General features: G+C 43.1%; 1 protein-coding gene across 1 annotated transcript in view; it reads left to right on the top strand.

The window, feature by feature from the left end:
- The window catches only part of ccdc197 (coiled-coil domain containing 197), a 41,273-nt gene extending 29,177 nt beyond the window's left edge, over positions 1-12,096 (top strand). The window contains exons 5-9 of the mRNA XM_080202357.1: positions 1,869-1,951; positions 3,071-3,243; positions 7,778-7,888; positions 8,957-9,073; positions 11,719-12,096. Coding sequence (XP_080058483.1) covers positions 1,869-1,951; positions 3,071-3,243; positions 7,778-7,888; positions 8,957-9,073; positions 11,719-11,928 — 694 coding nt within the window. The 3' untranslated portion in view covers positions 11,929-12,096. The remainder of the gene's footprint in view (positions 1-1,868; positions 1,952-3,070; positions 3,244-7,777; positions 7,889-8,956; positions 9,074-11,718) is intronic.
- The last annotated feature ends 436 nt before the right edge of the window (positions 12,097-12,532 follow it).

Here is a 12,532-nt window from a genome sequence, read left to right as displayed (position 1 = left end):
CATCATCTAGAATGCAGCATTCCTTTCTGATAGTTGGGTCATCGCCAAGACTGCACGTTACCACCTCCATCACTTTGCCCTTGCCTCAGTGAATCTGTTGCAGAAAGCCTCATTCCTGCCTCTGTTACACCAGGGTTGCATCTGGTCCTACAAGACACAAACCACTTGGGAGGTTCGGCAACATGACAGAACAGTGGCAGCAGTGGATGGAGAGGGAAACCAACTGGCATTGTGAATTCTAACCCCCTCCCCCCACCTCCAACACCTATTGAAGATTCCCACTAGCATGAACAGCCAGAGAATTCTCCTTCCCCGCCCTACCTGATATGTCTTTCCCCCCCCCCATCATCCCTGTTTTCACTGACCTACCCTGGCTCCTGGTCAGACGTCAACTTGGTTTGAAAATTCTCATCCTTCTCATCCTCACATGGTCTAACCCCTAGCCCCTCCCAATCCCTGTGTTGTCTTACAGTCCGACAACCCTGAGAGATAATTGCACTCATTCTGGCTTCTTCAACATCTTTCGTTGCAATCACTCTACATTGATGGCTACAGGCCCGATTTTACCATTTTCATTCTAAGTGCTGAATCTGGGCGCAATTCAGATCCGAGTTGGAAATCTGGTCTCAGGTGGCCTCGTACACACTTAGCCTGAAAAAAAATTGCGGGTCTGAGTTGTGCTATTGGCGGGGTTTATCGCACCCGAAATGCTGCAGCTCCGATTGAAGCTTTGTGCATAGTGCAAAAAAAATTGAAAAATGTGCCCCTGTCACATCGCTTCTGGGCCGCAAAAAGCAGATAAAGTGGCCTGGGAACGATGGTCCCCATGGATATGGCCCCACCCCCACAACATGACTGTCCCCCTTATCCACCCACTACCCAAACTGATTGTGACCCTCTGTCCCCCTTCCACCCCATCGCTCACAGAGTGGCAACGGTTCCCCCGCCCCACTTCACTGATCACCTACAGAGTGACAGAGTCCTCCGCCTCCCCCCCACCCCCCCCCCCCCCCCACACCCCACCCGTCACCAACCAGAGATCCATCTAGCCTCCCTCTCCTCCTCCCCCCACCCCCCCCCCCCCCCAGCCAGAGAGCGATCGGGGCCTCCCTCCTCCCTCTCTCCCCCTCTCACCAGAGGATGATTGTGCGTCCTTCCTCCCACACCCTCCCCACCAGAGAATGATCTATCCTGCGTCCCCCCCACCACCACCACCGCCGATCTGAGTTAATGAGCCATGGGAAACTCTGAACTTACCTCTTCGGAAGCTGCAATGAGGTTACTGTGAAAATCCCATAGTCACCACACGCTGGCGCCGGTTCGGGTACACCGAAGGAGAATATAGTATGGCCGATGCACCTAACCAACACGTCTTTTGGACTGTGGGAGGAAACTGGAGCACCCAGAGGGAAACTCACGCAGACACGGAGAGAGCACGCAGATCCTGCACAGACAGTGACCCAAGCCAGGAATCAAAGCCGGATCCCTGGCACTGTGAGGTGGCAGTGATAACCACTGAGCCACCCTGCTGTCATTGTTGTCATGGCAGTGACAAATGTAAAGGAATGTTCTAATTGTGCAGTTTTCATTTACTGCATTCCATTTTGCTCCTTGGCACTCTTTGCTGACCAACTCAAAGAACAAAATATAATGCCGTGTTTTTCCAGGCCTGTGTTCAAACATCTTTTTCTGATCTCCTGATTGAAATTGTTAGAGGCATTTGAATACAGTTCATGCAGCTGCTTAATTAGAACTATTGGATGAATTTGAATGATCAGAAATAGAGTGTAATTTATTCTATTGGCAAACTTTCGAGAGCAGGTTTTTCTCAATTGAATAAGTTTATTCATTTTTCTAACTATCCGCAGGCAGCAGAAACTGCAGAGGATGGTGTCAAAATACAAAGCTTATGAAGATTACCTCCTGAAGGTCATTGATGATTTGCCTGAAAGTAAGTACAGGGTTTATAGTTAACATGTATTGTTATATACATTTCAAGGAAATGTTCACTCTTTAAAAGAGAAGGAAAGGCAAGGAGAAAGTCTTCCAGTGCAAATTACTATCCCGACCTTTTTAAACAAAAGCAACAAAATATCTTTTAGAGACCTTGGGCAGAATTTTTCCATCCTTCCCACCACGGGAAGCGTAGTGGGCGGGACACAGACCATGCAAAAGCCTGTTGACCTCAAACAGGATTTTCCGACCTTGGGGTGAGCGCGGCATGAAAATCCCGCCCATTAATTTGAATGATGTGTTTGCAGCTTCACAGAAATTGGGCAGTGCATGTCTTTGATTGGTCTGAAAGTGGAAGCAAGTTCTCTCAAATAATTATTGAATCCCTACAGTGCAGAAGGAGTCCATTTGGCCCTCAAGTCTGCACTGACAATCTCACCCAAGTCCTATCCCCTTAACATATTGCCCTGCTAAGTCACCCCTGACACATGAGGGGCAATTTAACACAGCCAATCAACCTAACTGACATCTCTTTGGAGCGTTGGAGGAAACCCACACAGACACAGAGAGAACGTGCAAACTCCACACAGACAGTGACCTGAGGTCGGAATTGAACCCGGGTCCCTGGTGCTGTGAGACAGGCTGAGCTCAGTTCCTATCGCCGTCCAGTTAATAATAAAGCAAAGGTGGATAAGCTGATTGCTGTCACTACTTCTGCTTGTTTTTGATTTATTGACCCATGTGCCGATAGTGAATGTGTACTTTTTAAGATCTTCAAAACAAGCTAAAATGCAGTAACCTTTGGTTGTCCTGAACTTCCACAGGATTTCTATTGGCTTGTTCCTGAAACTTTGGTGGGGGCTGGCAGAACCCTCAGGGAAACGCCAGAAATGTTTTGCAAGGAGAAAACTTTAAAAATTACATATCTCTGGAGGACATCTACCAAAAGTTGATTGTCATCTCTAAGGCATTGCATATAATTAGAAACAGCAAGTGATTGCCTCTATGCAGTTTCATGCTTTTATTGACATATAATAGTTACTAGAATAGTTTGTTCCTTCTATAAAGTGACCATGAAAAATTTCAGTCCTTGCTTTGATCTTGTTATATGTTCCAGACTACTTGGAGTACAGTTCAGAGTCTATGGTGATGAGTATCATTCGAAAGCATGAAACCCTTGGAACCACCAATGAGACTTTGATAAGTAACCTCGGCAGGTTGTCAGATGAGCTGGAACAGTGCCAACACAACTTGGAAACTCTGCGTCAAGAATTTAATACCACAAAACTGGTATGGGATTTATTCCATGTTGTATGGATTCTGAAAACTATTTTATCAATCGACTGACAGGAAATTTTATGGCGCTTTGGAGATAAAGGGAGACCAACAGTGTGTTTACGCATTCTTCGAATCCAGTGATGCGATAATACTAATTTTATTGACTGGATGGAAAAGCTGAGTAGATCGTTTTGTATCGGAAAGGGGAAAGTAAAGAAATTATTTGGGTGGGGCGGGTCCCACCAGAAATAAATCCCCTTTTCTTTTTTGGATTCTTAGTGACCTGCTGTTCATTGGAGGGTTTATATTTCAGATTTTCAGCATTTATTCCCATTCGACATCTATGATGTGTCAAAACTACAGTCTTGAACTTAAATAAAGCGAATTACTTGGGTATGAGACACAAGTTGGCTGAGATAGACTGGGAAATTGGATTGAAAGTTGCGACTGTGGATGAACAATGGTGAACCTTTAAAGAAATATTTGAGACCTTTTGATGAATCTAGATTCCTATTAAAGAACAAAAGCACATAGGAAAAAAGGTCAATTTGAGAGAAAGTGGTGTAAGGGTAATGTCATTGAACTAGTAATCCATAGGGCCAGGCTAATGAATAGAAGCAAATTACTGCGGTTACTGGAATCTGAAACCACATGAGAAAGTACTGGAAAATCTCAGCAGGTCTGGCGGCATATGTAAAGAGAGAAAAGAGCTCGCGATTCGAGTCCAGATACCCCTTTGTCAATGCTGCAATGCTGCCAGACCTGCTGACATTTTCCAGTGTTTTCTCTTTTGAGGCCAGGCTAATGCCCTGGGTTCAAATCCCACTAACAGCTGTTGGAATTCAAATTTAATTTTGGAACATAAAGTCTAGTGATCATGCCAACTGATATTGATTGTTGGAAAAGCCCATGTGGTTCAATAATGTCCTTTAGGAAAGGAAATTTGCCTTTCTTGCCTGGTCTGGCCTACAAAGACTCCATACCCATTGTAATGTGGTTGACTCTAATAGCCTTCTGAGATGGCTTGACAAACTATTCAGTTCAAGAGCAATTAGGGATGGTTAATAAATGTTGGCCTTGCCAGTGATGTCCACATCCCATGCAAAAATTTAACTCAAGAGGTTCAGGATAGCAGCAGATTAAAAAGAAGAGGTGTATGATATTGCCAAGTCAGCCTGAAGATTGGGGAGTTTGGATATCAGCAAAAGATGACCTAATTAGTTAATTAATAGTGAGAAAAAATGGTTTGAGAGTTAACTAGCTTGAAATATAAAACAGATTGTAGGAGTTTTTGAATAGGATGTAAAAAGGAAGAGAGTAGCAAAAGTAAACATGGGAGCCTTAGAGACCGAGACAGGAGAAATTATAGCGAAAAATAAAGAAATAACTGAGACGTTAGACAAATATTTTGTATCTGTCTTCGTAGCAAAAGACACACAAAAATAAATAGTGGGGAACTGAGGGTCTGATGAGTTGATCAATCATCCTGAAACGTAATTCTGCTTTTCTGCCCACAGATGCTTTAAAATTTTCTGAATATTTCTAGCATTTTCTCGTTTGATTTCAGATTTCCTGGATCTGCAATGTTTTTCTTTTGTATGAGCATTTGTTGTTATAATTTTATAATCAAACGTACCACATCTCCATTTACTGAGCTTTTTATCAATGTACCTGTTTTTTAGCTATAGGCTTTCAAATTGTTATTTATTTTGAGTTTCTTTCTTGGCTGCGGTATTAATTTTATTTTCCTTATGCGTAAGGTTGTTGTTGCACTAAATAGTAATTGGCCGAGATTTTCAATTGTCCGTAGGGGTCACAACAAGAGCAGTTGTGCTTTGAAAATAGTGTTTCCAAATATCATGTCAATGTCCCAGTGCACTCATGCTATGTGGGGATTTTCATTATGTGGGCAGGGGGAATTGAGCCAGGAACCCGCTTTTCACCAATTTACAGACTGTTAAGTTCCTTGAGGAGCTTGTTAAAAGACTAGCGAGGATGAGAAGGCTTGTAAATCGTGGAACAGTCTGGTGCACGTTTGGTGTAAAGAGAAATTAAGGCTTTTTTATGCAAAAGAAATTGGGACCTGAGGAATCTTGCTCTGGATCAGTGTCTTTCATAAATCCCTACAGTGCAGAAGGAGGCCATTTGGCCCATCGAGCCTGCACTGTCAACAATCACACCTGGGTCCTATCCCTGTAAGTCCACAAATTTACCCTGCTAGTCCCCTTGACACTAAAGGGCAATTTACCTAATCCACATATCTTTGGAGTGTGGGAGATAACCGGAGCACCCAGAGGAAACCTATGCAGACACTGGGAGAACGTGCAAACTCCACAAAGTCACCCGAGGCCAGAATCAAACCTGGGTCCTGGTGCAGTCAGGCAGCCGTGCTAATCACTATGCCATTGTGGCACCCAGTTAGCTGTGTGGCCACTTTTCTACATAATGAGGTTTCTGGCCCTCGATGTGCTGCCTGTTCTCTTTTGTAAGACAGTGGCAGGCCCTATATTGTCTGCCATCTGCCTATGGCACTTGTGAGCTGCAGCTAACTCCCGCCTCCTGATAACACTCGGCGCCACTGAGCTCACCTCCAGTCCAATTGGGACACCTGCATTTGAAGATTTTGCCCCAGGGTAGGGACTTGGTCATTCCCAAACCCGAATTGGAAATGGAATCTCCAGTCTCCATGTAACATAGATGATCTAAAGGAACTGGCAAAGGTGCACAACATAATTATTGGAATAGTATCTGAACTGAGAGGTATGGTGAAAGATTGAGTAGGCAAAGGGCTCTTTTCTCTAGAAAGGAGAAGATTGAGGGGTGTGTTGCTAAGATGACTTTATAATTATGACAGGGTTTGGTAAGGTTGACATAGAATCCCTACAGCATAGAAGGAGGCCATTCAGCCCATCGAGTCTGCACCGACCACAATCCCAGACCCAGGCTCCATTCCTGTAACCCCACATATTTACCCTGCTAATCCCCTGACATTAAGGGACAATTTAGCATGACCAATCAATACCTAACCCGCACGTCTTTGGACTGTGGGAGGAAACCGGAGCACTCGGAGGAAACCCACACAGACACGGGGAGATTGTGCAAACTCCACACGGACAGGGACCCGAGGCCAGAATTGAATCCAGGTGCTTGGCTCCACGAGGCAGCAGTGCTAACCACTGTGCCACCCTGACACGGAGAAAATATTTCCACTTCTGGGAGAGACCAGAACCAAGCTCTATAAAAATCACTATTACATCCAAACAGTCAATTCAGGAGAAATGTCTTGACCCAGAGAATATGGAACTTGCCACTGGAAGAAGTAAGTGTGGTAAATTGCACAGATACATTTAAGAGCAATACACAAGAGGGGGAAAAATACATTGATGGGGTTCAGTGAAGAAGGTTGAGAGGGGGCTCATTTGGAGCAAAAGTACCAGCATGGAACTGCTGAGCTGTATGGCCTGTTTCTGTGCTTTAAATACGATCTGGCAATGTAAATAGTAGGCTCCATTTGGGAATGAATTATGTATCGAGGTGAGTAAAACTTAATTAATGAAGGAATAATTAAAGTTAATTTATTAGTAGGCTTATATTAACACTACAATGAAGTTACTGTGAAAATCCCCAAGTCGCCACACTCCAGCATCTGTTCGGGTACACTGATGGAGAATTTAGCATGGCCAATGCACCTAACCAGCACATCTTTCAGACTGTAGGAGGAAACTGGAACACCCTGAGGAAACCCATGTAGTCATGGGGAGAACGTGCAGACTCCACACTGGCAATGACCCAAACCAGGAATTGAACCTGGGTCCCTGGTGCTTTGAGGCAGGAGTGCTAACAGCTGTGCCGGCCCACTATTCTGAAACTGATTCCCTGAATACTAGATTTCCCCCACAAGGGGAAACATTCTCTCAGTATCTACTTTGTCAAGTCCCCCAGGAATCTTATGTTTCAATAAAATCACCTCCTTCTTCTAAACCCCAATGAATTGTGGCATAAAATTTATACATTGGCTATTTTTACTTATCCCTACAGATATTTTGACCCTGGCACGTTGGTAAATAATGGGTCGACAGCATTCAGTTCTATGTTAATGCAGCCACAGATTGTTTCATCTCGTGGTCTGACAAAGTGTCATCCAGACTTCAAACAGTAAGAAACCTCACAACTCCAGGTTAAAGTCCAACAGGGTTATTTGGAACCACGAGCTTTTGGAGCACTGCTGATGAAGGAGCAGCGCTCTGAAAGCTTGTGATTCCAAATAAACCTGTTGGACTTTAATCCTGGCGTTGTGAGGCTTCTTACTGCCCACCCCCAGTCCAACGCCCGCGTTTCCACCTCAGACTTGAAACGTCAGCTCTGTTCTCTCCTCACAGATGCTGTCAAATCTGCTGAGATTTTCCAGCATTTTCTGTAATTGGCTGTAATTCCCTTTTATTTTTGCTTTCTTTCATTGCGGTAAATGAAAATATTCCTTTACTCTTTTAAATGAGAAAAAATCCTTTGATTGGCTTAATGTGTAAAAACCTTTGTTTTTAAACAGACAATAAACAGTCAACTGGCAGTACGTCGAATGGAATGCGACGAAGTAAAGGAGAGGAATAAACGGCTGGAAATGAAAATAAACCTTCACAGGGGCAATTTTATTCACCAGGTAATTCGAAAGGTTATCAAGGAGAAATGGCAGTGACAAAGTAGGATTCAGTATTTCGTACCATGAAAAATGTTATTCACCAAATGAAATGTGGCATTTGAATCACTTTGTCAAATAATAAGTGGACAAAAAGATACTGTCATTTAATTTTTAACCTAATTGGTGAATCTCCTGTTCCTCAGCTTTCTGAGTGGAGGATACACTTTGTAAGAAGGGGACTAGCCAGTCACTAATCTGTGCCGCCCTTTGTTTTGACAATTTTAGGTGTGAAAGCTGTGAAGTGACCGACAGTTGTTACATGCGGAGCTTTTAATTTGTAGTCTGGGTCCCTGAAACATCACTGGCTGCCGTACTAGAGATGCAAGTTTTAATATTAGCTCTGACCTATTTGAATGCACAAACTAAGTGCGTTTTTCCAGTTCCCTGTTTTCTGCCAGTTGGGAAGCTTTAAAGCTTTAGGCAAGGCAGCTTGAGGAGCAAAACTTAAAATAAAAACTCTTCCGAACAAAATGTTCATGGAGACATTTGTGCCAGAGAAGTAGTTCCACTATCCAAGGAATTGAAGGAATCCAGCCCTTTGGCAGTGAGGATAACTTTGTCAGAGATGTTGGCTAGGGAAAAATATCATTCATTATAAATCACTGATTTCCCTCCTTTTGTTTATTTAAAAATATATTTTGGTAGACTTGGTGTTGACCACAATAGCACTCTAAAGCATTGGTGAAGTCATAAAAACGGCAATAGCAAATGGGCCATCTATCGTACACTTTGCCCTATTTTGCTTTCCATTGAAGTTAATGAAGGAAAATGGAGCTGCATGTGTAATGGCCGACTGACCTAATACCACCCCTGCTGAAATTGTAAGCTCCACTTATAGGTTCAAGATGCTAAACTGTGAAGGGGCATCCATGCTTCGATTGTCAGATTGGCTCAGTCCAATATACTGATATAATCTGAACAGTTGGAGGAGATCTGTAATGCTCGGCCAAAGTGACTTTCCTGTAGAAGACTGTCAATCTACTGACATTTTCAACATGTTGATTCATTCTTTATTCTTTCTCTACATAGAGTAAAGGGCTTGGTGCCCTCTTATTGGCTATTAATAATCTGGCAGATCAGTGCTACATGAGGCATTATGGGATATTTGAAGAAATTGGCATTTTGGAAAAACTGGACATGGTGAAGGTCAGAATGTTTAAATCTGCTATCGATGTAAATTGCTTTCATCTCGGTAATGTTGCCTAATTCCACCTGTATTTCAGTCCGCCTGTCTTTCAGCTTGCCTGCTGTTGAAACATCACTCAATCCCCTGGGTGCACCCTGACTCCACTCTTCCAAGGTTCTTTTGGCCAACCTCCTGCTTTGCATCCCCCATAAACCTTAGCTCAGCCAAACTTTTGCAATCTGTATTCTAATTCTCACCAAGTCCCATCCACTCATCAGCCTTGTGCTTATTGACTAACATCAGCTTTCAGGTTGGCAATGCCTCAACTTAAAAATTCTCATCTTTTGTTTTCAAGTTCCTCCTGGAACACTGTGAACAGTTTTGGTCCCCTTATCTAAGGAAAGATACTGACACTGGAGGCCTACCACAGAAGGTTCACTGGGTTGACCCCAGCTATGGAGGGATGTCCTTATGAGGAGAGATTTAGTAGGTTGGGCCTGTCCTCATTGGAGTTTAGAAGAGTAAGAGGTGACCTTATTGAGATATATAGGACTCTCAGCGATCTTCACAGTGTAGATATTGAGAGGTTGTTTCCCCTGTGGGAGAGTCTGGGACCAGGGGACAAATCTCAGAATAAAGGGTTGCCCATTTAAGGCAGGGGTGAGGAGCAATTTCTTCTCTTGGGGGTAATGAATTTGGAATTATTTACTACAGGGGGCTGCAGAAGTTGGGTCATTAAGTATGTTCAAGGCTGAGATAGACAGATTTTTAATCAGTAAGGGAATCGGGGATAAGATGGGAAAATTGAGTTGAGGATTATCACGTCAGATCAGTCATTATCTCATTGAATGGTGGAGCAAACTCAATGGGCCAAATGGCCCACTTCTGCTTCTACATCTTATGAATGAAGAAAAAAATATTTGCACCAGCACCATGGATGTACTTGCATTAGATGGATTGTAGTGGTTCAAGAAGGCAGCTTACCATCACCTTTCATTTGCTGGCTCACATCCCATTAAAAATAAAATCAACAGTCAAAAGTAGAGTTCCTCATTGCAGAATTCCTAACTTCTGACCAGCTGTTGTGGCCACAGTATTTATGTCCAGTTAAGCTTCTAGTCAGTGGTAACTGCCAGGATGTTGGTGCTGGAGGATTCAGTAATGGTGTTAGTGTTGAATGTCAAGGAAGATTCTCTATTGATGATCATTGCCTGGCACTGTGTGATATGAATTTTACTTGTCACCAGTCACCCCAAGGCTGAATGTTGTCCAGGTCTTGCTGTATGCAGGCAGAAACTGTATCAGTATCTGAGAAGTTGTGAATTATATTGAATGTTATGTAACCATCAGCCAACTGCCCATTTCTGACCTTATGTTGGAGGGAAGGGCATTAACAAAGCAGTGAAGATTATTGGGTCCAGGGCAATACACTGAGGAACTCCTGAAGTGATATCATATAAATATGCAGATCAAGGCAAGTTTTTAATTATTTTTCTCAACCTTGTTTTAAGATCTCCATATCCTTGCCAGTTAATATCTCTGTAACCCTCCTCTAGCCCTACAACTGTAGTGATCTCTATGCTCCTCCAAACCCAACCTGATAGACATCCCTGATTTTCACTTCTTCACCTTTTGGAGAAGTGTCTTTAACTGCCTAGATGCTGATCTCTGAAATTTCTTCCCTAAATCTGTTTGGAACATCGAAAACAGGAAGAATACATTCAGCTTTTTGAGCTTGTTCAACCCTTCAGTGAGTTTAGGGCTGATTTGTATTTCCATCCATTCACCTGCCTTTTCCTCTCTGCTTCACCCTGCTCCTTTAAGACGCTTCTTAAATCCTACCTCTTTGACAAGCTTTTGGGCAGCTTACATGGCCTAGTTTGGTAACACTCCTCTGAGGCAGATTGGACTATTTTACAGTGACATATAAATGCAACCTGTCATTGACTTTTATCATTGAAAGTTGTTGGATGGGAAGGTTTTTCCTAATTTTAGATCAGCTTCTATCAGTTGTTTTGAACACTAGAGCAATCACCCCAAGAGCCATATGAATGTAATAGTAAAAATATTCTTCCCAAGATGCCCTGAGCAGAAGATATGACTTGTTACACCTTACACCTTTTATATATCAAAGGCACTACATCTAAAAATCTTTCACATATCAGAAGTGCTACACCTAAATAATGTAAAGCATTCGAAGAGGCCATTGCAGTGCAAGGAGCTCCTGGCAGTCAATATTGGAGGCAGCACGGTGGCACACTGGTTTGCACTGCTGCCTCACAGTGCCAAGGACCCGGGTACAATTCCTGGCTTGGGTACTGTGTGTGCAAAGTCTGTACATTCTCCTCATGTCAGCGCGGGTTTCTTCCAGGTGCTCCGGTTTCCTCCCACAGTCCAAAAGACGTGCTGGTTAGGTGCATTGACCATGTTAAATTCTGTCTCAGTGTACCCGAACAGGTGCCGGAGGGTGGCGACTCAGGGATTTTCACAGTAACTTCTTTGCAGTGTTAATATTAGCCTACTTGTAAATAGACTTTACACTGGGACATTTCCCATTAATTTCACAGAAGAAAGACTTGCGTTTATATGAAATAATAAACTTAATATAACGTTAGGACGTAGAAACTTGCTTGTTGAAACAAATTTCTTCTCTTGCTATCAATAGGAATTCATCGTGGAAAAGAAAGATGTTGCACAAATAGTAGCGCAAATGGACTCTGCGACAGCTTTCGCTGGCACCATTGACCAAATTCAGGGCAAACCGGGAGAAACTAACCAGCCGAAGCCACAGATCAAGATCTCGTTTGCGAATTCCAACAAAGTTGTATCTAACCAAAAGGACAGGCTGAAACCAACAAACACCAAGGCTCGATGAATAGTTTTAACATCATTGTTTTGAGACGGAATTTGATCGTTTGACTGTGGTCATGTGAAACACCATGTTAGGTTAAAGGCACCATATAGTTGCATTGTTTTACGACAGAGGTAGAGTAAATCTGACAGCCTTCCCAGGGTCAACTGCTGTATACTTCCACCAAACCCCTCCCACCCTCCCTGCCATCTCCCCAATGTCGTCTGTGAAATATTTTATAATGACTTTGACCAATTTATTACACTTACGCAAGTGTCTTTACATTATGAGACAGACAAAGGACTGTGGTTCAAACTTAGCTTTAATGAAAACATTCATGGACAGATTAAAGAAACAATTCTTACAGGATAGGTTAAGTTAGCTTTCCCCAAAGTAGACTAAGAAATACATATTACCCAGTCTGGTGAAATCGATTGGGCTGTTGGATTCAATTCACTGAGTTCACAGCGACAGATGAACTCAGGTCCTCTTAGTATGAAGGTGGATCTCGCACACACTCTCTTTTGTTGCCTCAGGTCACAGTAGGTTTTGGCAGAGTCTTTGCTGAAGTTTATCTTGAATATGGCTGTTTTTATTCTCCCTCCTTCCTCCTTCGAATGTTCGCTGG

This window comes from Carcharhinus amblyrhynchos, chromosome 14, assembly GCF_965287045.1.
Source record: "Carcharhinus amblyrhynchos chromosome 14, sCarAmb.v2.hapA, whole genome shotgun sequence".
Lineage (NCBI taxonomy): Eukaryota > Metazoa > Chordata > Chondrichthyes > Carcharhiniformes > Carcharhinidae > Carcharhinus > Carcharhinus amblyrhynchos.
The sequence above is the reverse complement of the archived record's forward strand: the minus strand, read 5'-3'. Positions and strand labels throughout refer to the sequence as shown.